The 27,770-nt window shown below is 39.2% G+C and overlaps 1 protein-coding gene and 1 pseudogene across 3 annotated transcripts in view; both read left to right on the forward strand.

The window, feature by feature from the left end:
- RARS2 (arginyl-tRNA synthetase 2, mitochondrial) overlaps nt 1–27,770 on the forward strand; it is an 81,190-nt gene that overhangs the window by 52,725 nt on the left and 695 nt on the right. The window contains exons 7-19 of one of the 3 annotated variants that reach the window (XM_027090914.1): nt 1,372–1,455; nt 4,151–4,227; nt 12,895–13,053; nt 14,083–14,189; nt 17,762–17,857; nt 21,555–21,615; nt 23,152–23,228; nt 23,729–23,853; nt 24,453–24,520; nt 24,605–24,714; nt 25,168–25,263; nt 26,196–26,270; nt 27,668–27,731. In XM_027090914.1, the coding sequence (XP_026946715.1) occupies nt 1,372–1,455; nt 4,151–4,227; nt 12,895–13,053; nt 14,083–14,189; nt 17,762–17,857; nt 21,555–21,615; nt 23,152–23,228; nt 23,729–23,853; nt 24,453–24,520; nt 24,605–24,714; nt 25,168–25,263; nt 26,196–26,270; nt 27,668–27,731 (1,199 nt within the window). Of the gene's footprint in view, nt 1–1,371; nt 1,456–4,150; nt 4,228–12,894; nt 13,054–14,082; nt 14,190–17,761; nt 17,858–21,554; nt 21,616–23,151; nt 23,229–23,728; nt 23,854–24,452; nt 24,521–24,604; nt 24,715–24,991; nt 25,140–25,167; nt 25,264–26,195; nt 26,271–27,667; nt 27,732–27,770 lie in introns of those variants that run through there. The other 2 variants (XM_027090918.1, XM_027090927.1) reach the window with 2 other exon arrangements.
- On the forward strand, nt 14,568–15,852 carry LOC113611652 (nuclease-sensitive element-binding protein 1 pseudogene; annotated as a pseudogene).

The following is a 27,770-nucleotide window of genomic DNA, read 5'->3' on the forward strand; positions in this document are numbered from 1 at the left end:
TCTCAACTAGTTTTACAATAGCCCGGTTTATTAAGTACTGCTGATTATAGATGAGGAAACTCAGATACCAAAAGTAACTTTCCCGAAATCACACAGCTAGTAAGTATTGCAGCCAGGATTTGAAATTAGGCAGTCTAATTCCAAAAGCCTAGGTTCAGACATTTAGTTGGACTTATAAGATACTAAGGTGCTAAGAAAAATAGGAATATAGTCTGAGTACCAGCTGCAAAAGGTGAATCCTGTTGCTGAGACCATATACCTTGGGAAAATCTAGAAGTAGGGAAACTGGAGAAGTAGCTGTAGTACTTTGTCAGCTGTGCATATTGGCAAGGGGTTATTTGCAGAAAACTAGATCCACTCTAGTAAAAGCAGGGATGGGATATCGAATAGTTTGCAAAGTTGTTGGGAGTGCTGAAGAAGCTTTGGATTAAGCTGACATAGATGACTCACAAAACTATACCATAGAACTTGATCATCAAGGGAGCTTCTGCCTTTTCTGCGATCACTGCCACTGCCACAGTCAGGAAACTGCCACTACTCCTGCCATGCCTTCTAGAATTCAAACTAGCAAAAGAGGCCACCCATACCCTATCTTTTACTTCCCTTGGAGGTTAGATGACAGGACACTAGGACCTCTAGTAGTGATGCCACTAAAAAACAAAGTCTCCGCTACTGTGCTTGTCAGAAAAAATAAAGGTAGCTCCCTTTCCACCTCATTTCTGCCTTCTAGATCACGTACAAAGTGTATCAAATTGCCCAGACCTAAATGACTTCTGGAACCCTAACTGCCAGAGATTCTGGGGAGTGTTATTTTTAGCTTTCCAGCCTCTGCAGTATGTGAGGGCACACAGAAGGAGAGTGGAATAGAGGTCAAATGTCAAACCAGCATCAGCAGTACAGGAAGGTGGAGGCCTTGGACTGCTATGTGCTGTTAGTTAGGGAGCAACATGAGAGGATGGACTTCATGATGGCAAGAAGGTGGAATGGGCTACTTAGAAAAAGAAAAATCGGTATGGCTAGGTTCTTTAGGACATAGCCAAATTATATATTTCTTTTTTAACTACTGAGATTCTGTTATTTTCTGTCCTTGGAATTGACTTGGAATCGCAATTACTTGAACATGTGTTCCTAACCCCCATTAATGTTGTTGAAAATTGTGAGGTTCTTTAGAATAACTACCTCCTCCAAAATAATTCCTTACTCCCTTTCCATAACGTAGATGAAAACACAATAATGAATGTTTTAGTAAAAAGAAATTGTTAGTAAATTTTGCCAAAAGAATTTTCTGTGTTATGCTTTGATATTAGAGAAGCACATGGTTCTTATACCAAAATGGATAATGAGAAACTGTGTATTTTATTGATTTACTAGGAAATTTTATAGCAAATCTCAAAGAAGCTTTAGGACATCAAGTAACAAGAATAAATTATCTTGGGGATTGGGGCATGCAGTTTGGTAAGTAAATCTGAGGCTTTATTTTTCATATCATTAAGTTTAATTTCTTTTAATATCTCATTACTTAATCACCTGGACAGAATACAGGCAGAATTCCATTGGATGAAGTAGTGCCTCCTACCTGCTTTTTTCCCCTAATGGCTCTTTTGCATAAATCTTATATATTACTTATTAGAGTAATTCTCACCATACAAGTAAGTTTTCGGGAAGGAAGCTTCATACAATCAGAACGAGACCTGATAAATACAGACTTTTTTGGTTTTATTAAAGAAAAGTAGCTTACATTGGTTAGTTAAATGTAGAAGTATGTATTAGAGAAAAAGTAAGCCTAGGTATACACCCTTCTCAACCACAGCCCTGCCATTTTTAAAACTAGTGAAGTCCAGCCTCCCTGGTCCATCCCCTTAAATTGTACAAGTGGCAGAGGGGGGCGGTGAGGGTGAGGGTCAAAAAGAAAAGAGAGAAAGAGAAGAGTGAGACCCAAACAGTTCAGTGCCACAGATTATCTCTGATGTCATGAGTTTACTCAGAACCATTCGTAGCTCATATACTGCAGTAATCAGGGTGTGGAAGGACGGGATAAATGAAGTTGCTATGGTAGTGAAGGACTGGTAGCATGTGAAATGTGAACTTTTTATTAAAATCTCTGGCAGCTACCAGGTGCCTTTTAAGATTCAGCCCTAGTGTCACCTCTGAAAAGCATTCTGACAGCCAGACACACCCTTGCCCACTTTCTCACATCACCAAGTTCCTAGTACCCAGCTCTACTCAAATAGGCTTCTCTCTTACTGAATTCTTTTGTGTGCTTCTCTCCTCTGCTAGGTGAAATGTTCCATGAAAGCATGGGCTGTGTCTTACTTATTTTTGTATCCATAGTGCTTGGCACTTAAGAGGCACTCAGAATGATGAATGAATCTGTCTTGGGAAGCATTTCACAATACTACTCCAAAAGAAAGGCTGCGTAACATTTTAAAGCTTCTATAAAGTGCAGTGTGCACTGCCAGTTCTGAAGTTCACTGATACTATTATGTTCCATATCTAGTGAAATGAAATCAGTTTCCGGAAGACAGATTTATCGTGACCTTCTCTTATGAATATTATCCTTTCAGTTAGAATCCTTTTTAGACCCTAAAAAGGGTACAACTTGAACCTAACAGTGCCCTTACTATTCACTGTGGAGGAACAGAAAACATGCCCTGCATTTTATAAACCCACCTGCAGTTCACAGTGGTTTGGGCTCTAGGCTAAACAGTCAGATTTAATAGATGGCATCCTCTTTATATCAGTTTGGCCTATTCAGGCATTTCACAGCCATTAGCAAATATGTGATTATGATATTCATTACATTTTAGCTGCAGGATTTTATTGTAGTGGTTTTTTCCTAAAGGACTACTATGGTTAATGATCTGTCAACATTTCCATTATAACCATCATTGTTGAAGAGTTTTAATTTTGGCTGTTCAGCTATCCCCTATTAAAAGTTGGCAGACAGTTCCTAAGTACAGAATTAGTTTCTGAAAATGTATTAGGTTGAATGTTAAATGGAATTGGCCTTTACTTTTCCTATTTCTGTTTTTTAGAACACTCTTTCCACACCCTACTCCCAAGACCCTGAATCATAATCACATTTGCTTTTGCTTGAAAGTGAATAGTGCTGGTATATGTTTTAGTCATCCTTCTAGCTCCTGTCTAAGCCCCAAAGATTGTCTACCCCGTGTTTAGTAACATCCCACTTTCTGCTGAGCCTACATAGAAAAATGTACATCAACAAGGCCCAGTAGTGGCAATTGCTCCTTTAGATCTGAAGCTAGGTAACTGATACAGTTGTAGAAACAGATTAGTTTTTAAAGTAATTGCACTACCTGTAAATTACTCTTGGCCCAGGCTGCATCTGTCCTTTCATCCAAAATTGTGGTCATCTTTTAGCAAAATATATTAAGAGTATAAATATTCACAGTCCATACTAAGAATTTTCATTGTAGCTTACAAACCTCAATTATTATTTTTTATAAAAGGTTGAAATTAATACCTTCCCTGAACTCTGAACTTATCATCAAAGACTAAAAGAAAAAAAAATTGGCAAATAAAAGACAATCAAAGCAGATTGGCCAGATCAAAGCATTATGTCTCTTGGTCACCTTGAATGGGAGAAGTAATCAGGGCTGTTTCAAGTTTTATCTTCAGTTATTTAAGAACTAATATTGTAACACTAAGCTAATCCTACCTTGTTTTATTTTCACACCTACAAGTTTAAAAAGTAAGATTTGAAAACACTTCCCATCAGTTTCTTTTCACAGATTTTGAGTGTCTAGTGCCTGGCATCACGATGTCCTTCCACAGAGTAGCTGCTCAATAAATGCTTGTTTTATTAGTGTCTTGTAGGGAGGTGCTGGGCACCGTTAGCATAAAGATAATTTAATCCCAGGCTCTGCCTTGGATGAGCTCATAGTCTTTTGGTTTCTGTGGAACTAATTTCAGTGAGCTCTTCAATATATTGAATTTATGATTTAATATATTGAATTTGACTTGTGTCAGTTTATGAGGTAGCAGAACGTGATAGTGTGTGTTTTGCAATATTTTCAGGATGCATAATTATGAGAGGTTAATCTTTTTATAGAACTGTACCTGTTCCCTGCCATGACTGTTCTCTACTGTTCGATTGTATAATCTTTTCATTTACGGATTACTGTGCTAGGTCTTTTGGGAACTGGCTTCCAGCTGTTTGGCTATGAAGAAAAACTCCAGTCCAATCCTTTACAGCATCTCTTTGAAGTAAGTTGGCAAGAAACAATGTTCGAAAATGCTTCAGCTTCTTTTTTCAGAGTACAGTGCAGCTTCATAACATATTTTTAATCCCAGAGGTTTAAAAAAAAAAAAACCAAAAAACTGTTCCTTAAAACAAGGACCCAAAACAATTGAAAATGTTGCTTATATTTTACTAGGGAGTTCCTTTCATTTTCAAATCCAGGTGTTTCTTTCATTAGTATTTTAGTTGATTTGGGACAGTATTTCTCCAGGTATAGAAACTTCTTAGCATAAACACACAGAATAACATATTCAGCATAGAACTCTTTCAGTTTTTATTAGTTATGTACTGTAGTTTTCTTCATGGTAATAAGTATAATTCATTTAACCTTGAGAAGACATGAGTGTATACTTTTTTGCTCTTGTTCTGATGTGGGGGAAGGCACACGTGTTTCTCTGAATTTGTGTGCACTTTTTTCATTTTTCTTTAAGCTCCTTTTCCTGCCTTTTGCCCAATGTGAACTTCTTTCTGTTTTATCTCATTTAGTCCGTTGGATACTCTGCTTTTCTGTCCTCAGTCCTTCCTGGAGTTCATTAATAAAGCCCTTCCTGTCCAATTAATCTCAAGGGATGTGTTTCCTTTTCATTGTCCCAGTTGTTATCTCTGCTGCTTCTAGGCCTGACAAGAAGGAACACAGATACTATGTCAGCCACGCTGGTGACATACGGGGGATCAGACTAAGAATGTGTATGAGGAAAAGCACTTGCCAAACAGTGTTTTACTTCTCTAGCCAGAGCCACAGAGAGCACTTCATTGTTTTCCTTTTTGTTAAATTGTTTTTCTCCTGCAGCTGGCTTTGTATCAATAGCTAAATTAACAAAACACGTTCTGATTCTTAAAGACCTTTAAAGGTGTGTGATTTCCTCCTGAGTCTTTGCCTTCACTCTCACTGTAAATGCCTACATTTTGATTTATACTATTAACCAAAAGATTTTTTTTTCTCTTTCCCATTAAGAGTTTTATTGATAGTCAAGAGTTTAAAAATTAATAATTCTTTACGGTCGTCTATAAAGCCTGCCACCTTAGTGCATGAAATTTTTACTGTATTATTTTTTAAAACTTTGAATAATCGTGAGTATTTTTTACCACGAGGTTAGTGAACCTTTCGTCAGATCCAGGCCCCAGAGACAACCCATGGTGCAGGAAATACAAATACCCACTTGGAGACCTTCTGCCATTGAGAGAACATTTTTAAGAATTTAGAGTACAGTTTGACATATGAGAGTTACCACTCTCATCTTTCACCCACCCAACCTCAGAAGTTTTTAATTTAATCCTGTAAATAGTAAATCTTTGTTGCCCATAATGTTTTAAATATTTTAGTAAAATTTGTTCTTAAACTCCATAGAAACCTAAACATATGTTTCTTTCTATGCAGTTTAATACAGTGTCCTGCCTCTTGAGACTCATAAGTGGGAGATCACACATCTCTGTTAGAGGTTGTTAATTGATGGACACACAAAAGGAAGGAACAAGGGCAGGGGGTACTTTTATGAATAACTAGAAACTCAAGGCACAGTGGTGTTGCTTTCATTCAGTGTTTTTTTGCCTAGTAGCTTCATAGTTGAGCAGTATTTATAGACAAAAGAGGGCAAGTCAAATACACCCACCTTGCTGTTTGTAATAGAAGATAGAAATCCATTTAGAGTACTTCTCTGCTCTCTTCCTCCTTCCGTTGCAGGATGGAGAAAATGCAGAGCCTAAAGTGGCAGCCTCTAGGTTATTTTTTTATTTTTTATTTTTTTGCGGTACACGGGCCTCTCACTGTTGTGGCCTCTCCCATTGCGGAGCAGAGGCTCCGGACGTGCAGGCTCAGCGGCCATGGCTCACGGGCCCAGCCGCTCCGTGGCACGTGGGATCCTCCCGGACCAGGGCACAAACCCGCGTCCCCTGCATCGGCAGGCGGACTCTCAACCACTGTGCCACCAGGGAAGCCCCAGCCTCTAGGTTATTTTATCTTTGTGCTAATTTTTGCAGACCCAGGTGCATTTTAAAATTACAGCTGTCACTGTAGATTACTTTCAACAACAACGTTTAGTATAAATGAGGAATTTTTTCCCTTTTTTTTTTTTGGAGCATTAAGCAAATATTAATAAATGATTTTACCCTGTTCCTAAACAGAAAACCTGAACCTTGGTCGAACCCATTTTTTCCTTCTCAAGTTATACTTGGAGCTCTTTGAGAGGGAAGGACCTGTCTTCCTGATCTTTTATCTGCAACCTCACACACCGTGCCTTGCAGTAAATGCTTGAATGAATTTGCCCCTTCCATTTAAGTTGTGGCATAAAGAAACCTATTGTATAGCTCCAAGGAAGGGCTAACTATCATAGGACACCCTATTTATCATTGGTCAAAAATCTAACTTATTTTATTATGCAGTTTACTGATGAAGAACCCAAGGGCCAGACCCAAGGTTCCAACACAGGCAGTTTGGCTCCAGAGTGTTCTGTGCACTGCACTGCACCGCCCTCCACTGGCATTATGCAATGCCTTTCTGAGCCATTCATTTCCACTGGTTGTAATTACTTACAAAGCATTTTCCTTTCTTTCATCCTTGAAGTGGTGTACCAAGGGCACAATTAGTAGTTTAGTTTTGGCAGTTTCAACCTTCTGGTGTATTTGTTTTGAATTTGGCTTTGGCCATCCAGGAGCAGATTTCGTGGCCTACATCCCTCTAAATTGCACCATGATCAGTATCCCCCCAGTTCTGGTTTCTTGGCCGGGTTAGAAATGATATTATATGGTAGTTTTAGCATTTCTTTTCTGTGATGAAAATACACCTACAGTCGTTTCTCTGCTGCATTTTCATGTTTGTGCTATGCTTTATTACTGGTGTTATTACTCTCTGCACCTGTAGCCATTCTTCTCCCAGGACATCTGGCCATGCTGTGCACAGACCTAGGACTTTTGTTAGCCAACATTTGAAACCTTTCCTTTAGTTGTTCTAATTTGTTGTCACAAAACGGGAAGTGGTTTTTAATAGTTCCTCCCCCCTGAATCGGCCGATGAGTTAAATAATATATTTGCTGTTTAAAATTCACACTATTGATTCAAAGAAAACATTTGTAGTAAGTTTTGGAATACTTATCAAAAAGGCTTTCCACTTGTATCTAAAAGTAATTTCTTATGATAAGTTAGTAAGTGTTAAATCTAAATCATGGGCATATGGGAGTCATCATTTACTCATATCTGTCTTAATAATTTTTAAAAGTAATTTCTCAGGGTTCCTCCTAGATTTAAACTACTTGAATGGACCTTGATAACACTGTGCCTTTAAGAATGTATAACCCAGCCACTTTTTCTGCTTTTGGTTTTTTGTTTTGGGGTTTCTTTTGCCCTAGAAGGTTTTAGAACTTGACTTATTGGTGTTGCATATTAATTTGGATTTTGCGAACTATAGAATTCCTCTGAAATATGAGCAGCCTCTCATAAGAGGTAAATATCATGCCAATAAAATATGCATTAGTCCTGTACCGTAGCACTGGCATTTTTAAAGTTTCAAAATGACCCCAATAGTATTTCATTATTTTTACCCTGCCCCTTTCTGAAAGGATTTGAGGTAATCACAGTGATGGGCGTTTAATAAAAAAGACATAGAAAGTCAGAGATGATGTATTACTAGGTAATATTAGATAACAGACTTCACCCTGAGTTTCCCTATATCAGTAACAAAAAAAAAAAGTAATAAATAGGGTAGGACCAAAGCAACCAACCTGATGAGTGATAATGTTTACTTCCGTTTTTTAAAATGTGGAGGAAGTGTCTATTCGTCAAGAGACCATGTGTTTTCTGGCTTTCGAATATCAAAACAACTTCTCAAAGTAATTCAAGACTAAATTGATTCTAGACATATATAGGCTTATTTATGCAGTTAAAAATTCTTATTTTTTAAAGAATTGAATTCAAAAGTTATTTGTTGGTTTAGGTCACTTTACTTTTTTCAGGAAAAATGACTTATGTTTGATGTGGATTCTACTCATTATAACACTTACCTACAAGAAATAGCTTTTAAATTCTAAACCAAGATTGGAACGCAGCCATCACTTTTGAGAGCGGTGGGACTCAGCTTAAGTCAATGTTAGGGATTTCCCACCTCCCAGGTCACACAGAGGCTCTTATGTGCATCCCAGGGTGGCCATGGAGGCCTTTTCTTGGCTTCAGTCCACATTGGTCTTGACTCACAGGGCCGGTACCCAAGCCTCTGCTTGTTTGACAGACTTCACCTGGAGGTCTTGCTGTGGCCCAGTTCCACAGGCCCAGAGACCAGCCTCCCTGTGTGGGGACACTGTGAACCATTGCCCTCTGAGGGCCTGCTGCACCTGAGGGGCTGCTCAGCTTCTACTGTTCCCGGGAGTGTTTCCCTCAGCTCCTCCTCTGTCTAGGCAGCTCTCCTTTCCTCTCTCCCTGCAGCTTCTCCGCTTCACCATTGCTCTTGACCATCTTCCACAAAGCCACGTGCTTTTCTCCCTCATCCCTACTCCCCTGGGACAGCACTACAGTGTCCCATTGTCCTCTGAGTGTTCTTAGAGCAAGGATGGAAATACCAAGCAAGGCCAGAATACATGTTAAGAACTCAGTCGTTATCTCACCCTACTGAAATGTATGAAAAACACTTTCTTCAGCATGAGGAAAGTATTAGGCACGAGTGCGTGGTAATCTACCAGTTAGTGATTATCACCCTTAGATAAAGGTGTAAGATATCATGGATGTTATTGTGTATGTACAGAGGATAAAAATAGGAGATTCTAAACATTAGAAGAAGATGAAGGGATGGTAAAATGCTGTTTATATGCTGCTAATGATGTACTAATGCGAAATTTGGTAATTAATGACTTCAAATGAGTTATTTTTTTACCTAGGAAGTTTTGACTTTATTAGCTCTTTGATGTATTAATGTATTAAATTATAATTATATTAATTTGAATTTCTTTAATATTTCATTTAACATCAGGAATTGGTCTCAACCAGAGAAATTTCCGATCAATACATGAAACATGAAACTAAAAATGAGCTTGTTTGAATTATAATCATGAATTTGATACGTGTTATTTTCTTAAAAATGAGATCAAAATTAAATGCATTCTAAGATAGAGGACAAATAAATATTCAGATAAAAGGGTCTTTAGTGTCCAAGTTATGCTAACCATCCTTAGCAGTTACTCTCAGTTTTAAAGACAAAAATAACCAGGGACGGGGTTAGAGCCCTGCACCAAGGAATTCAGCTGTGCCTATGTGGCTAATGGTATTCTAGAATCAAATTTAATAAGACTAAGAGGGAGTGAGCATTTTCTGCTACTTTTTCACACTTATTTCTTTACATTTGGGCAGATCATCCTGAGAGCTGATTATAATTAATCAATTAAATTAGAAATAAAATGTCATATGTTTTTTGGCAATCACTACATCTAGAATTAGTGTAAAGGAAGGATTAATACTCATTTCAGGAAGTCTCAGACATTTAGTTTACTCACTAACAAATACAGCTGGCTTTTGCATTCTAGTAACTAAAAAGAAAAATTGTGTTTCCATCCTCAAAAACACTTTTCTTCATCCACACTCTTATTTATCATATCCAAATTTAAAATTTCCTTTTTATTCCCTTTGAGTCTGGATCTAACCCCAAAAGGGAGCTGTCTTCAGAATGCATAGTTTCCAAGGGTAGAGGGTTCATGGTAACTGTAGATTAAAAATTGTCTATAATGTCAGAAATGCAGAGTATAAAATTTACTTTGTGAAGGAAAACGCATTTCTTTTCTAAAACGTTGATGAATGTTAACTATTAGTTTTATATAGTGCGTTTACAAGCAGATTCTTAAGTGCTAATTAAGGCTCTTCTATTGTTTGATAGTATCAGTTGGTTTTCAGTAATGTTTGGTTTATCACTAAAAATTGCTGCAATGCCAGGGTTCTTCAGGAATTAGGAAGGGCTTTTTGTTTTGTTTTAATTATTTCTATTTTAAATTTTAAGAAAGGGAAAAGATTCTGGTGATGTTTTTTCCTAAGAATATTCTTATCAATATTTTGAACGCTTATTAGATTTCTAAATGTTTGGCTGTTTGAGTTTAGGGTCCTAGATTAAAAAAAAAACTAATGGGCTTCCCTGATGGCGCAGTGGTTGAGAGTCCGCCTGCCGATTCGGGGGACACGGGTTCGTGCCCTGGTCCGGGAGGATCCCACATGCCGTGGAGCGGCTAGGCCCATGAGCCATGGCCGCTGAGCCTGCGCGTCTGGAGCCTGTGCTCCGCAACAGGAGAGGCCACAAAAGTGAGAGGCCCACGTACCGCAAAAAATAATAATAATAAAAAAATAAAAAACGAATGCCTTTCCTCTTCTGAAAATAAGGATATTTTTTGTATATTTGATTAGAAATTGAATACACACATGTACACACATGTGTATGTGAGAGAGAGAGCTGGAGAGAGACGGGAAGAGAGATGGGGGAAGCGGGGAAAGATTAACTTTGAATCACATGCCATTTATAGACACATATATATCTTTACTCCTGTAGGCTGGACTATTACGCAGTTGTAAATGGATAGGTCATTCAAAGGTCAGGAAGTCTGACCTATGCCTACATTTCAACCTCGATTGGAGGTTGATATGTAGGCACCCCCTGTGTAGCATGTAGTAAAATTTCCAAGCTTCCAGAAGGAAAGCAGGTGTTTGGCATAAACCATATTGTTTGCATAAACAGTTTAGGCACCGTGAGCCACTCTTATCAGTTAGCTTGGTGGGAACATTCTCAAAATTCGAGTTCCCAGATGCCAGCCAAGGGCTAACCTTGCAAACAACACATTTTAAGGATAACAGTTTCCAGGCCTGCTACGTTAACTCTTTTCTGCACAACTTTAAAGAAGAAAAAAAAAAAGGTAGTTTTAACCTTTATTTAGGAGTACTGATTTATTTACTTCTGCCATTCCAATAATTAACATGAGCCATCTATACAAGGTGAGACATTTTTAGCTTGAGATAGATGTTTAACTCCCTGTCCCTTTTGTTGGTAGTATCTAGTGGGTAGAAGCCACATTATGGTTGTCCTAAAGTATTCTCCAGCAATAAAATCACTTTTTCTACCCAGATGCTGCTGCCATGGTATTTTGATGATATTACTGTAAGAGTTTAGAGGCCTCATATTTTTTGGTAGTTTATTTGCCAATTTTTATTTCATGCTATTTTAATAGCTTTCTGGAAAAAAATATGAGGATAGTAAATTTATTGTTCGTGTTTCACCCTGGAAGTGAGTTACAACTTGTAAGTAAAATCTTTATAGTCCCTAATGCATAACTTCAATATTACTTGAGCTGTAGTGTTGATATTTTTATGTCGTTTATTAATCTTGCATTTTAGAGACTGGAAAATGATTCTATGAACACACAATCCTAGAACTGGAAGAGCCCTTAACAAGCCATCCAACTGCACTCCTCTCATTGGGTTGGGGCAGAACTAAGCGAGCCAGGACAGATGGTGCAAAAACACTCCGGAAGTGAGCGCTCCACACAGTTCTCAAGAGCCCAAGTTGGAGTATAATTAAGCTAACTATCCCAAAGCTCTTCCTGAATCACCTGGTTTTTTCTGGTCTTTGCAGATTTAAAGAACAGTTTAAAATTTTTTTCATTAAAACAACGGCTGAATCACCCTGTGGCCTTTTCTTTTCCAGATTGAACCATTCTACTAGCTTCAATCTTTTCTCAGAGAAGTTGCAGCAATAATTTCACTTTTTTTTTTTTTTTTTAAAGAACAATGCTAGCTTAGTCTAAACCAGGCATTCTTTTTTTTGGCTGCAGTGTGCAGCATGTCAGATCTTAGTTCCCAGACCAGGGATCGAACCTGCACTCCCTACAGTGGAAGTGCAGAGTCTTAGCCACTGGACCACCAGGGAAGTCCCTATTTTTTTAAATTTATTTATTTACTTATTTTTGGCTGTGTTGGGTCGTCGTTGCTGTGCACAGGCTTTCTCTAGTTGCAGCGAGCGGGGGCTACTCTTCATGGGGTGCGTGGGCTTCTCATCGCGATGGTTCCTCTTGTTGGGAGCACGGGCTCTAGGCATGTGGGCTCAGTAGTTGTGGCTCATGGGCTCTAGAGGACAGGCTTAGTAGTTGTGGTGCATGGGCTTAGTTGCTCCATGGCATGTGGGAGACCAGGGCTTCCCAGACCAGGGCTTCCCAGACCAGGGCTCGGACCCGTGTCCGCTGCATTGGCAGGCAGATTCTTAACCACTGCGCCACCAGGGAAGTCCCTAACCAGGCATTCTTAACCTAAGGATCTGTGAACTTGGATGAGAAGAAAAAAGTACATATTATTTTCAGTAACCTCAGTCAGAAATTTAGCACTTTCCTCTGTTACTATATCACAAATATTTTTTAAAATTTGAATAATTGTATTTCAATGTAATTATTTCCTTTATAATCCTATGTATTTTACTTTATGCATTTTGAGAAGGGGTTATTAGGGCTCACTAAGGTAAGGGTCCATGGCAAAAAAAAAGAAAAGAAAAAAAGGTTACACTCTGTGACCAGCGCACTTGTATAACCTTTAAATGAGAATTCTCCCGATTGTTTTGTTTTCTTCTTTTCCTTTTTGGAGATAACAGTGACTAGTAATGTACTTCATGTAATGTACTATTGTGCCTTTAGGTTTATGTACAAGTTAATAAAGAAGCAGCAGACGATAAAAGTGTAGCAAAATCAGCACATGAGTTCTTCCAGCGATTGGAACTGGGCGACACGCAAGCACTTGCACTCTGGCAGAAATTTCGGGACTTGAGCATAGAAGAGTACATTCGGATTTACAAGGTGCCCGCCCGCTCTCCTGTCATGTGGAGCTGCTCTTGACGGGTACTCCTGGGTAGGAGGGTTGCTTCTGAAGTTCATGTTTTAAGAACAGATTTGTCATTTGTCAGTGAGTTGATAATTGGGACTCAGATATTGTTCTTTGGGCTGAAAGTTAGAGCTACAAAATAAAGCCTGTGAACTTCACAGGCTGAATGTGAAGTGACATCCTAATACTTCATTTCAGTTTGGCTTTTCTGTTCTCTCTTCTATCATTCCTTCACTTTTTCTTCATCATTTTTTCTTCTTTTGCTTCCTTAGGCATATATGTGATGGCTATAAATTTGTTTGTCTAAGAACATGTTGGGGGTGGGAGAAATACAACAGTGAATAAAAGAGATATAAGTTCTTTTCTCATGGACTTTACACTCCAGCATGGATACAGCAGATTAAACAAATTCGAGGCAGTGCAAATTCAACAAGAATATATACAGTCTGTTAGGTGGTGATGATGTATGGAGAAAAGTGAAGCAGGGGAGGGGGGGATCAGGGGTGCTGTCTGAAGAGAGTTTCAGCAAAGATCCCACATGGCTGGAGTAAGGAAGCAAGATGAAGAAAAGTGAGAGAGGGGTTGGAGAGGTTGGAGAGTGGGGTGGGATGTAGGACATTTTCCAGGACTGTCCAGTCTAGCTTCCTGCTGCAGTGGAAATGTTCTGGATCTCTGCTGTCCAATATGGTAGCCTCTAGCCACATGTGGCCGGTGAGCACTTGAAGTGTGAGTAGCGTAACTGAGAAAGTAAATCTTCAATTTTCCTTAATTTGAATTTGAATAGCCATATGTGTCCAGCAACTCCTACGTTGGACAGCACAGTACCACTGTGAGGGCTTGACCGTGCAGGGAACCGTTAGGAAGGTTTGAGTCACGGAGTGACTTGATTTCATTCTTATTTTCCCCATCTGTCTGACAGACTGTAGAACATCCTATTTTGTCTTAGGGTAAGATAATAGGACACATGCGTAACTTTTTTTTCTTTTGTTTCCAAATCCTTTTAGCGTCTAGGAGTACACTTTGATGAATACTCAGGAGAATCATTTTATCGTGAAAAGTCTCAAGAAGTCTTAAAGTTGCTGGACAGTAAAGGACTCCTACAGAAAACAATGTATGACCAGGTTACTATTCTTCAGAAAGTTATTCATTCTGCTTTGAAGTTGGTATTGACGTTTTCTCTCAGTAAGGAGAGCAGAATGTTGTGTGCAGCCTTCCTGGCATTTTTTTACAGTGCTTTTTGCTCTTCCGAGTACTTTCCCACATGCTGTCTCTTGCTGCCATAGCAAAATCCTGGTAAGCTTGGGAGAAAGAGTATTATCTTGTTACATATGAGGAAACAAGCACAGAAAGTATAAGTGACCTGCCTAAGGTCACACCAGCTGATAATGGTATAACTGGAAAAGGGAAATAGAACGCTTTGTACTCAACCCTGCCTTTTTAAAAAGATTCCATCCTGTTCCAAAAGGATTTAAAGCAATTTATAAAAACAGGTATACTGAGTTCGATGGGTAGCGGGAGCGGAGAGCGGCCCCCAGAGAGCCCCGAGCAGCCTCACCGCCGCCGCCGGCCTGGTTGCCATCACAGCCCGGGAGGAGCCGCAGCCGTGAGCAGCGAGGCCGAGACCCAGAAGCCGCCCTCAGCGCTGCCGACACCGAGCCCAGCACGACGGGCTGCGGCGCAGGAGGCGGCGGCCCCGGCAGTCTCGCATCGGCGGCACCTGCCGCTGGGGACAAGAAGGTCATCGCAGCGAAGGTTCTGGGAACATAAAATGGTTCAGTGTAAGAAACGGATATGGCTTCAGCAACAGGAACGACACCAAGGAAGATGAAGGTGTACACCGGACTGCCGTAAAGAAGAACCCGGGAGGTGCCTTCGCGGTGTAGGAGACGGAGAGACTGCGGGGCTCCATGTCGCTGAAGGAGAAGAGGGTGCGGGCAGCAGACGTTGCAGGCCCTGGAGGGTCCAGCGCAAGGCGGTACACATGCACCAGCCCGTAACCATCATAGCCGCTCTTCGCGTCACAGGGGGCCTCCATGCAACCTCCAGCAGAATTACCGGGACAGCGAGAGAGGGGAAAAGACGGAGGGATTCGAGAGTGTCCCCGAAGGCCGGGCCCGACAGCAGCGGCCCTACCGCAGGCGCCGGCGCCCACCTTACTGCGTGCGGAGACCCAATGGACGTCAACCACAGCGTTCCACACTCCTGTGCGGGGAGAGGTGATGGAGGGTGCTAACAACCAGGGTGCAGGAGAACAAGATAGACCAGTGAGACAGAATATGTATCGGGGTTATAGACCACCGTTCCGCAGGGGCCCTCCTCGCCAAAGACAGCGCAGAGAGGACGGCAGTGAAGAAGATAAGGAAAATCAAGGAGATATGAGACCCAAGGTCGGCAGCCCCCTCAATGTCGGTACCGCCGCAACTTCAGTTACAGACGCAGACGCCCAGAAAACCCTAAACCCAAGATGGCGAAGAGACACAAGCAGCCGATCCACCAGCTGAGAATGCGTCCGCTCCCGAGGCTGAGCAGGGCAGGGCTGAGCAAATGCCGGCTTACCATCTCTACTGTCATCCGGTTTAGTCGTGCAACAAGAAGAAATGAATATGAAATTCCAGCAATAAGAAATGAACAAAAGATTGGAGATGAAGACCTTAAGTGCTTGCTTTTTGACTGTTGACCAGATAACTAGAACTATCTGTATTATCTATGCAGCATGGGGTTTTTATTATTTTTACCTAAAGACGTCCCTTTTTGGTAATGACAAACGTGTTTTTAAAAAAAAACAAAACTGGATTTTCTCAATACACCTTTAAAGGATTTTAAATTGTTTCATATCTGGTCGAGTTGAGATTTTTAAGAACCTCATTTTTAATTTATAATAGAAGTTTACAGCTTGATTTTTTCAAAAAGTCAACAAACTGCAAGCACCTGTTAATAAAGGTCTTAAATAATTAAAAAAAAAAAAAAGGTATACTACAACCCCAAGGTTTTGAAAGAGTAAAATGAGGAAATCAAGAAGCAGGGCAGAAAAAATAATAGGACGTCAGGGATGATATTAGTACATCATGTAACACACACTGGGATTCTGCTTCTTTGCTTAAGGTAGATTTCTAATTTAGCTTTGAGCTTCCTGTCAGCCAAACAGAAATGGCACCATTCATAGGCGCCCAGCCATGTGTAACACAGAAGCAAACCAGTTGCTTAGAAGTGCCATTTTTCCAGATGGCCAGCAAACACATGAAAAGATTCTCAGCATCACTAATTATTAGAGAAATGCAAATCGAAAGTACAACGACATATCACCTGACACGGGTCAGAATGACCATCATCAAAAAATCTACAAACAATAAATGTTGGAGAGGGTGTGGAGAAAGGGGAACCCTCATAAACTGTTGGTGGGAATGTAAATTGATACAGCCAGTATGGAAAACAGTATGGAGGTTCCTTAAAAAACTAAAAATAGAGCTACCATATGATCCAGCAATCCCACTACTGGGCATATACCCAGACAAAACTATAATTCAAAAAAAACACATGCACCCCAATGTTCATAGCAGCACAATTTACAGTAGCCAGGACATGGAAGCAACCTAAATGTCCATAGACAGAGGAATGGATAAAGAAGACATGGTACATATATACAATGGAATATTACTCAGCCATAAAAAGGAATGAAATGGGGTCATTTGTAGAGATGTGGACAGACCTAGGGAGTATCATACAGAGTGAAGTAAGTCAGAAAGAGAAAAGCAAATATCGTATAATAATGTATGTATGTGGAATCTAGAAAAATGGTATAGATGATCTTATTTGCAAAGTATAAATAGAGACACAGACATAGAGAACAAATGTATGGATACCAAGGTGGGAAGAGGTGGGGAGGGAGGAATTGGGGGACTGAGATTGACACATATACATTATTGATGCTATGTATAAAGTAGACAACTGATGGGAACGTACTGTATAGCACAGGGAACTCCTACCTAATGCACTGTGGTAACCTAAATGGGAGGGAAGTCCAAAAGGGAGGGGATATCTGCATGTGTATGGCTGATTCATTCTGTTGTGCAGTGGAGGCTAACACAACATTGTAAAGCAGCCATATTCCAATAAAAATTAATTTTTTAAAAAGTGCCATTTTTCATAGTAACAAAGAGCTTGTCATCCTTATAAGAAAGACATGGAGAATGTGGCTCACGACATCCTCAGTGATGTCCTTAAGGACAATTTTTAGATCGCCATATACAGATTCTAATTTTTGATCGGGCAGGAAAGACAGTAACAAAATTCTGTGGTTTTATTACTCAAGGGTACTTTCTTGCATGTTAAAAATTAGCCCAATATTGAGTGTTACAGTAACTTGGATTAGAAGAAGAACATGATGTTTCATGGTTAAACTGAAGTTGAAATCTCATTTTTCAACTAGTTACGTTAAAGACTTTAAGTACTTCATCCAGAGTACAGAATTTAAAATGATAAGTAAATATTAATTACAAAATACCTACTCTTAATAGATTCATTCAAGGTCAGATTCCTTCTTATTCTTCATTGTTGGTTATACCACTTATTGCTCCTTAAGTAATAAAAATAGCTCTGGTTTGCCAAAGATAATATTATAGATATTATACTATTAACGGTTTTAATTCATTATGTTGTTTCAGAGTTACCTTTTTGCATTTCTAGAAAAGGCACAGCTGTAGTGGATCTGTCAGGAAGTGGTGACCCCTCCTCGATTTGTACCGTAATGCGAAGCGATGGGACGTCTCTCTATGCAACCAGGTTTGTGTCTTGTGTGAACCTCATCATTAGAATGCATGACTTCACATTCTTTGTTCTAGGATTAATGCTAAGACAATCATTTTATTCTCAAAACTGTTACCAAATCCTGATTTCTAAAATCTTTTGTTCTCATCACTCAAAATATTTTTATTGGATTTCTGTTTATGGCCATTTATAGTTTCTGGAAAGGTTTAATATCATCGGAAAAGAAACTGAAAAGTGATTATAGTTAGTTAAACGTCATAGGATTTCCACAGGTGAATACATTGTTCTACAAACTATAAAATTGAAGTACCTCCTGGCCAACTATAAATATTTTATAATTGCATATTGACAGAAAATATATACTAAACGGTGCTCATGTTGGCTCAGTGGTATCCTCACTCGGTCAAGATCATCTTATGTGCATATAAGTACCAGTCCTCATTCAGACTGTGGTAAAATAGACCGAGCGAGAAGTAGGCCATGCCGCTTATATTTTTTCATTTGTCTCCATGACCAACCCCTGTGGAAAGGAGCAGCCTCTGTTAATCAGTAAGAACTGGGTTTATCAAGCACACTTATTTCTGGGACAAAGCTAATAGGAAGGAGAAGACAGGACCATAAAAAAAGCCACACAGGCAAACACGGCCATACTCAAGCACTGCTAGCAAAAGGTTCTAGTGTCTCCCGGGCTAGAATTTTATGTTGGATCACAAACCACTTTTGTAGCATAGATAACGATATTTTGTTGTTGTTGTTAACTACCATCATTTTTTTCCAAACAACTTTAAACAACCATCTGCCTCTCTTACTGTCCCTTAGAAAAATCATTCTTATTTTCTGTTACTTTTTGGCATTTCTTTTTATCAATTCCATACAATTGGAGTTAGGAAATGAGAAGACCCTGTATATATAAGAGGTACATTTCTTTTTCTAGATACAAAAAAATACACAGTAGAAAATTTTTTTTGTGCCAGCTAATTATTGCTGGACAGATTAAATAAACCTTTGAGTAGTGGTTATAAGAAATGTGTTTACTCATGTAAGCAACAGGGAATTAAATTCATTATCTTGTAATAAACTGTAGTGGAATATAATCTGCAAAAATACTGAATCACTGAAACTAACACAATATTGTAAGTCAACTATACTCAAATTTAAAAAAAGAAAGAAATGTGTTCAGAAGAGAGGCTCCATGTCGTAAAGACTCTATAACTATCCTTATCTGCTATCTTTTGGGGGGCTATCATTAGGTCCAGATTTTTCTGTTTATTTTCCTTAATACCTATACTTTCCCTTTTTTCTTTGGGAGAATCATCTTTGTGCCACTTGTTGAAATGTTTGATTTTTCACCTTGCTCTAACTGTACTTGTTTCTGTCCTTTCAATGGGTTCCTTATAGAATACAGCTATGTGTGTGGTTGTAAATTAAGGGAGTTGTTATAACAGACAAAGAAGAATGCAGGAGGATACTGACAAGAGCACAGGGTGAGGCTGGAGACCTGCATTTTTGTTCTGAGACCATGACCATCACTTAATCTCTCTGGGCCATGGTTCCCTACTTTGTGAAAAGAGAGACCTGAACTAAATGACCTGGCATTTCTTCTGGCTTTTTTTTTTTTTTTTTTTTTAATGTTTATTTTTGGCTGTGTTGGGTCTTCATTGCTGTGTGCGGGCTTTCTCTAGTTGCGGCGAGCCGGCACTACTCTTCGTAGTGGTGTGTGGGCTTCTCATTGCGGTGGCTTCTCTTGTTGCGGAGCACGGGCTCGAGGCACGCAGGGTTCAGTAGTTGTGGCACACGAGCTCAGTAGTTGTGGCTCACAGGCTCTAGAGCCAGGTTCAGTAGTTGTGGGGCACGGGCTTAGTTGCTCCGAGGCATGTGGGATCTTCCCAGGCCAGGGCTCAAATCCGTATCCCCTGCATTGGCAGGTGGATTCTTAACCACTGTACCACCAGGGAAGCCCTCTCCGGCTTTCAAATTCAGGTTTTACAAACTCAACCTAGGACTTTTTCTTATATTCATCTCTTTTTCTTTGGATTAAAAAGGTTTTCTTTGTTTTGTGCTTGGCTCAAATCAAAAAATATAATGGGGTGTATATTTGTGACTTTGTTTTGGGGATAATCTATATCAGTGTTTTACAACCTTTTTTTTGATTATAACCCTTCTCAGGAGACTTTTTAGCCATATTTTTTTATACTTGCCCATCCTCATGAAATTTTAACACCACAGATGTATCTGTATGTATTGTATGCATATATGTGCTTTATACATAAATAGAGTAAGATTTTTTTGTCCCTCACGAGACAGTTTTTGCCTCCTTTCAGAACACATGCTCTGGGGACTTCTCTGGCAGTCCAGGGGTTAAGACTCCACACTTACAATGCAGGGGGCACTTGCTCTGTTATATCTGGATCCTGAAGTAGGTACCAATGACATTTTGATGATCCCCAACATTTCAAAAGATCTAGGAACTTTAAAAATCCTCCCAGGGTCATGTATTGTTAAGCAAAAATAGCTTTAATTTTTTTCTTGCAGTTTTATTGAGATATAATTGGCATACAGCACTGTGTAAGGTGTATAATGATTTGACTTACATACGTCACGAAATGATTATCACAATAAGTTTAGTGAACATCCATCCTTTCATATAGATAACAAAACTAAAGAAATAGAAAAAAATTTTTCTGGTGATGAGAACTCTTAGGGTTTACTCTCTTAACATTAACTTTCATATATAACATACAGCAGTGTTAATTCTATTTATCATTTTGTACTTTACATCCCTAGTACTTATTTATCTTATAACTGGGAGTTTGTACCTTTTGACCACCTTCATCCAATTCCCCCTCTCTCTGTCCCTTGCCTCTGAAATTCTACAAATCCTATCTCTTTTTCTATGAGTTTATTTGGTTTTGAATTATAATTGACCTACAACACTACGTTAGTTCCTGTTACACAACATAGTGATTTGCTATTTCTATATATTCAAAATGATCACCATGGTGAGTCTACTTATGATATGTCACCATACAAAGATATTATATACTTATTAATATATTCCCCACAAGTTAATTAGCTCTAATTTTAAAATTCAATATTTAAATAATTTTCACCTAAAATTTTTCACTTAAAATTTTATAGTTTATGGTTTGTTTTTAAATATTTTGTACTGTGTGCAAACTGGGTATTTTGTCCTTAACCAGAGATAAGAGGTAAGTGGAATTTTTGTCAGAGGAATTTATGGTCTTTTTAAATGCTTTAGAAAGTATTGCTTTCGAATGATCCAAGACGTTGGAAGAGTAGCTAGAAGATACTGTATCACCTATGTTTTAAATATGTTCTTTAAGAAAGTATATTGCAGAAAAGTGACAGGAAAGTAATTCTTTCCAGTAGAGGCTTAATTAACAAATCATAAAACATTTACCTACAAACACCTTGCCTAGAGCTATTTAGTTATTATTACTACTTGTCCCAGAGCTTTTATTTATTTTTTATCTTTTCACAGCACTTTCATAATTCTTTTCCCAAAGCTGTTTTTGTTATTACTATCTTGTATCAAAGTATGGTACTGGGATTATATAAGCATGGGTACTATACCCGAGGCTTGGAATAACAGTAGTTCTTAATGAGAAAAGCCTCATTACTATTAAATAGGTAAAACAAATTATTACCCAGATCTGCTTAGTAACTCTTAATCTATGGCCATTTTTTTCAGAGATCTTGCAGCTGCTATAGATCGAATGGACAAGTATAATTTTGATAAAATGATTTATGTGGTAAGTAATCACAATAAAGAACAAAAGGTTATGATCCCTACTTCATGAAAACTGCAAAGATAGATATTGAATGCCTTGTTGAAAAACTAGGCAAAAATAATTTTCTCAAACTATAGAAAGGATTCAATGTTAAGTGTATGTATGATGGCAAACACTATGTTTAAAAAAAAAAACTTAAAAAGTTCACATTGCTTCATAGTAAAAAAACCAAAAATTACCCAAATGAATGGTTATGTGTAACAAATATGTACATGTCACTATAATACATTTCTTTAAAATAACTTTCTATTTTAAATATTTTAGGACTCACGGAAGTTTCAAAATGGTAGAGTTTCCGTGTAGCCTTCAGTCTTCTCCAAAGATGATATCTTACATAACCATGGTACTTTGTCTATACCAGGAAACTAACATTGGTAGAGACCTTAGTTAAATTTCACCAATTTTTACACATGCTTGTGTATGGGCATGGTGGAGGGGGGTATGAAATTTTATCACATGTAGATTCATGTAACCATCACCACATTCAGAATACAAAACTGTTCCATCACAAAACAACCTCTCTTATGGCAACCACTTAATAATCATGCGTTCCTCCAACCCTAACCACTGGCAACCAGTGCTCTGTTCTCCATCATACCATTTTGTCACTTTGAGAATGTTATATAAATGGAACCACATTAGGTAACTTTTTTTTTTTTTTGGCAGTGTTGGGTTTTTGTTGCTGCGCGCGGGCTTTCTCTAGTTGCAGCGAGTGGGGGCTACTCTTCGTTGCAATGCACAGGCTTCTCATTGCAGTGGCTTCTCTCATTGCAGAGCATGGGCTCTAGGTGCACGGGCTTCAGTAGTTGTAGCACATGGGCTCAGTAGTTGTGGCTTGCGGGCTCTAGAGCACAGGCTCAGTAGTTGTGGTGCACGGGCTTAGTTGCTCCACAGCATGTGGGATCTTCCCGGATCAGGGCTCGAACCCGTGTCCCCTGCATTGGCAGGAGGATTCTTAACCACTGCGCCACCAGGGAAGTCCCACATTAGGTAACATTTTGAGGTTGGCTGTTTTCACTTAGCATAATGAATGCCCTTGAGATCCACCCAAACTATTGCATGTGTCAGTAGTTTGTTCCTTTTATGCTGAGTAATATTCTAGTCTCCCCTTCTTTTCTTTCTGTGTGCAACCTCCCTTTCCCCGAAGGAAAAAAAAAAGTTGCTATTAAATATATTTTTAGAGCTTAGCTTTGGCCTTCTTGGAGCTAAAGGTCATAACAGCTGAGAGAGGAGGAATTTAGATAGAAAACTCACAAGGTTAAATTTCATGTTCCCTCCTGGCTCAGTGGAGTGCTGCAGCTCTTACTTCCTTCTCTTCTAGAGGACTCACCTTAGACCTTCTTCTGGTGGCATCTGCTTTGTGTGCTTATTTAAAACATATCCACTGATAGTGACTCTAGTCTGTCAAAACTCAAATATTTTAATTTGATTTATGCCCAACCTATTGTAGATTAACTTATCAGTGTTCTTTTATTTTAAATAAATTTTTTTCTCAAGACAGATAAAGGGCAAAAAAAGCATTTTCAGCAAGTGTTCCAAATGCTGCAGATCATGGGATATGACTGGGCAGAAAGGTACCGTACTGCCTGCATGGTTCTTAATTGCCTGCTCAAGATTAAAGTTTTGCTAGGTCAGCCATGTCCAAAAATGTAGCAAATTGTTAAAAATTTTCATTCAAAATTCACTTCTTTGTTTCAAGATGTTAGTGTGAAAAAACAGATTTGTTCTTTGTGCTAATTTTTGTCCTGGTTATATTAATTTCTAGCTTATAAACATTTAATAAATGGTTTTATTAGACATCTCTCAGTGGCTTAATTTTCAAAATTCTTAATTCCCATCTCCTTTTTTTCATAAAGGCAACTAGTAATTTAATCATATGCTAGTGATTATGAAATGAAGCTGTGTGTTTAACATCTTCTGTGGCATACGTCACAGCATATTTCAATTTATAAATTTTTTAAAACCTCTCTATGAGAGTTAAAGTTAAGACTATTCTCTATAAGGGTATTGTTATATTCTTTGATCACCAGCTGCTTTTCAGTTTTCAGTGAACTAAGTGCCTTCTCCATTTTAGGTGCCAGCACGTGCCCTTTGGGGTAGTGCAGGGAATGAAGACTCGAAGAGGAGATGTTACTTTTCTGGAAGATGTTCTAAATGAGATTCGATTGAGGATGCTACAGAACATGGCTTCTGTTAAGAGTGAATTCACTTTTTTGTTGTTACAGACATAACTTACATGCACTTTTATGTTTTGCTGGACTTCTGTGCAGTGTGATTTATTATGACCATCCCTCCATTGAACTTTCATAAACCTTGGCACAAATAGCTTTGCTAATTCGAGGTGCCAGAATTTCTAGACTTGCTGCTGGGCTGTTACTCAGTTTAGTAATGGGAATTGATACACCCTGAGCCTCTTTTCCTGGGCAGCTTCAGCACTGTCACTCCATGGTTGGAGTGCTTGTGCAAAGTTCCTGTGTTCCATAATCAGAAGCAAGTCCCAAGTCCTTATGGCTTTGTTTAACCTTCACCTTTGGAAAAATAAGTACCAGCTCTATCTAATGTCTTCCAAGGGATATTTGTAAGAAAAATAAATTCGTGTTTCTTCCCTTTTAACAAAGGCTTGAAAACATCATTATCAAAGTTAAATCAGCCCACATTAGGACAGTTAATTGCCTGCTGTACACCTGTTTATTCTTGATGCTGTCAGCATATGGTTTTGTTAGGTTTTATCTCCACTTTAGTCCCGGATTTTGTACAGTTTCATGCAAGGTTAAAGTAGCTGCCTTTGTCTATTTCAGCCACCAGAGAGCTGGAGAACCCCCAGGAGACAGCAGAGAGGGTGGGGCTCGCAGCCCTCATCATTCAGGTCTGTGAAGACTGCTTCCCGGGAGAGCCTTTTATTTGGTACTGGGACAAATCCCAGCGCTGAAGATTTCCTCTGTCATTTTAGGACTTCAGAGGTTTCCTGTTATCTGACTATCAGTTCAGCTGGGATCGTGTTTTCCAGAGTCGCGGGGACACAGGGGTCTTCCTGCAGTACACACACGCCCGCCTCCACAGGTGAGAAGAGTCTGCAGGGAAACACTGGGCCGCTCTGTCCTTCCCAGGGTGGGGTCTGGATGGAGCGATTCCGAGACCAAAGGCCCTGTTTTCTGGGCTTCTCCGACATCTCACATTCAAAACTAGTTGAAGTACAGTGGACCTCTTATTATGTTTGGGTCTTGTGGGGTTTTTTAAACATTTATATATTGCACACCTATGAAACGAAATGCTTTTATATATATTACGTTATTTAGTACTCAGAATAACCTTGCTAAAGAGTATACTCCGTTTTCAGATGAAGAAACAGATGTAGGGAAAACTGAGGCATCGGGTCAAATGATGGTAGCTTCTGAGTCTAGGACTATATTAAGGAAAGCAAGACTGTGCGTTATGAGGTGATGTTCATCATTTGCAACTGAGTCCTAGGATGACTTGTTTAATCCTTTGTTGTGTTTAAACTTGTGATAACAGTTTGGAAGAGACTTTTGGATGTGGTTATCTAAATGACTTCAACACTGCTTGCTTACAAGAGCCACAGTCTGTTTCCATTCTCCAGCATCTTCTCAGGTACAGTTTCCTAACATTATGAAGTCTGCTTCTGCTCCGTGAAATAACTGTTGTAGTTTGCTGACCACTGGAATCAACAGGCCAGTGACTCTAGACAGCGCTTTTCCAAAGGTGTGACCAAAAAGTGATTGCCTGCCCTTTGGGAGCAGACAGAGGGCATGCTCACGGCTAATCCTTGGGCTTAAAAAATATTATCACCATTGAATTAGCCCAGCTGTCTAACATCCTTTAGGTCATGGTGTGAGAACGTAAAGCCTGGTAAAAGCATAACCTTTTAGTGTAGAAACGATCATCTTCTCACCCTCTGTGATAAGTGAAGGAAAAGCCCTGCCTTTGTGCACCATCCCTGAGACCATAAGCCCTTCATTTGCCTCTTGGTTTCAGTTCAGCTTCAAATACACCGGACAAGAGATCATACTTCTGAGCTCTCATGAGCATTATCGGTGAAGCCAGACTTGTCAGGAGAGACTGACGAATATCTGGAAGGGATATGGAGGGTTAACAACAAGGCCTATTTCTCTGATTGCCACACAGTGGTCAGTGGTTCTTTCTTGGGATGAGGGGTGAGTTTACTAACATTTGGCTAATTTGTGAGGAAAAATAAGCCAGCCTGGTTTTCTTGGCAGTGAGTAGACTCGTTTGCTAGATTATGTTCCTAAGCATGGCTAGAGGCTTTGTACGTTTAACAGCCATGATTTGAGTCCTTGCTTTGGGCTAGGCCTATGGGATCTCAAGGTGATTTAGAAAGTACCTGCCATCAAGGAACTTGTAAGAAAGAAAGATGTGCCTTTACCTTCAAATTTACACAAGGGCTTTTTTCATATATCTTCTACCATTAATGATATCAAGTCACCCTTATATCATAGATCTTAGCTTGGTGTAATATGAGCCCAGCCTTCCCCTGCCAACCACTCCTGTCATCTTTCTTTTAGGTTCGATGAGGTGCTTTATAGGTCAGCCCAAGACCTTCAACCCAGGCATATTGTCAGTTACCTTCTAACTCTAAGGTATGTTATAAACTTGCTATTTGGGGGTATTAAAAGACATTTGATATGACAAAGGACCTTTCTTTCATCTAAAGGTCTCCTATAGACAAATCCATTGGCCTAAAAAATCTTATGCTTTAAGTTACAGGAATTCTTGCTTCATCTTTGCAAATTAGCAGTTAATGTTCATTCATTCATTCATGCATGCAGTGATTGAAGGTCTGGTCACTGGAGTCTAGTGAACGGGAACCGATAGGTACATCATGGGTGGTCATAGTACAGCATGTGTTAGGATAGATTGGACATGAGGGGCAATGTTAGGGCACTTAGCCCAGCCTTGAGGGTTCAGAGAGGGCTTCTCAGAGGAGAGGAGTAGATGTCAGTCAGGAGAAGCAAGGTGGCAGAAAAGGAGGGAAAAGCCCAGAGTTGAGCAAGAACATGATCCACTAAAAGCACTTCTGGGAGAACGACTGTGTTCTGTGTGTACTAAGGCGTTCTGACTTATTTTCAGGGCAGTGGGGTCCATGAAAAGGTTTTAAGCAGAGGCACAGAAAAGTCAGTCTGATGGAGGGTAGAGAATGAATTGGAAAGCGAGTAGATGACACTTGGATAGAAATTTCATGGTGGCTGTTTTAGAAAGTTTGAATAGAGGTTGAGTTTTATAGCAACAGTTGTATCTTCTCATAAAGCTATTTAAGAAAGTAAGTATTTGCTTTTACTCAAGATTTACTGAAATCAAAGGTTTATTGGGACTTCTTCCTTGAATATGCTTTTTACCTTTCTTCCCCAGATTTATAGATTTTTTTTCCTGTAATTTCCACTTAGACATATAGAGATGAAGAAGCCAGAAAGTCTTATTAAATGTCACTTAATCATTGAAACTAATATCATAAGCATCATTTCTCTGGCACTGTTCTTGCTGCCATAACCTAAACAGAAAAAATATTTTAAAGAAGAGTGGCCAGTGTATGCAGAGTGGATTGATAACTAGTCTTACCCCACCTCCTCCCAGTACAGAAGGAGACAGGCCAGACCGTGTTATACATTTCATCTTGAGGGAGGCCTAAATAAGGGAAAACTAATTATTAGAAAAGAATCCCTTGTAAAACTAACAATGAAATCAAAATCTTGTAAAACTAACAATGAAATCAAAATCTTAAGAACAATGAAACTAATCATAATACCACCTGGTATTAGTAGAACCAGGACCAAAAATCTAAAACCGAGTTTACTGTGTTTCACTTTGCCAGTTATTGAAAAGCAGTGAATTCAGCCTCAACTTCCCAACTTTGGAAATATCCTTTAGTGGCTCTCGGCTTTGATTTCTCTAAGTTGAGGGAGTAAGATTAGATATCAAGCTTATATGTTACACAGGAAATTAGCTGGTCCTAATCATGATTATTCTCTTCCTGTTTCAGTCATCTTGCAGCGGTGGCACACAAAACACTACACATAAAAAACAGTCCTCCTGAAGTGGCCGGGGTATGTTATGTCGAGTTTTGCTGTGTAATCTCTAGCATC

Source organism: Aethalodelphis obliquidens, unplaced genomic scaffold, assembly GCF_003676395.1.
Source record: "Aethalodelphis obliquidens isolate GAN/ISIS:26980383/991018 unplaced genomic scaffold, ASM367639v1 scaffold3, whole genome shotgun sequence".
In the NCBI taxonomy this organism is placed as follows: domain Eukaryota; kingdom Metazoa; phylum Chordata; class Mammalia; order Artiodactyla; family Delphinidae; genus Aethalodelphis; species Aethalodelphis obliquidens.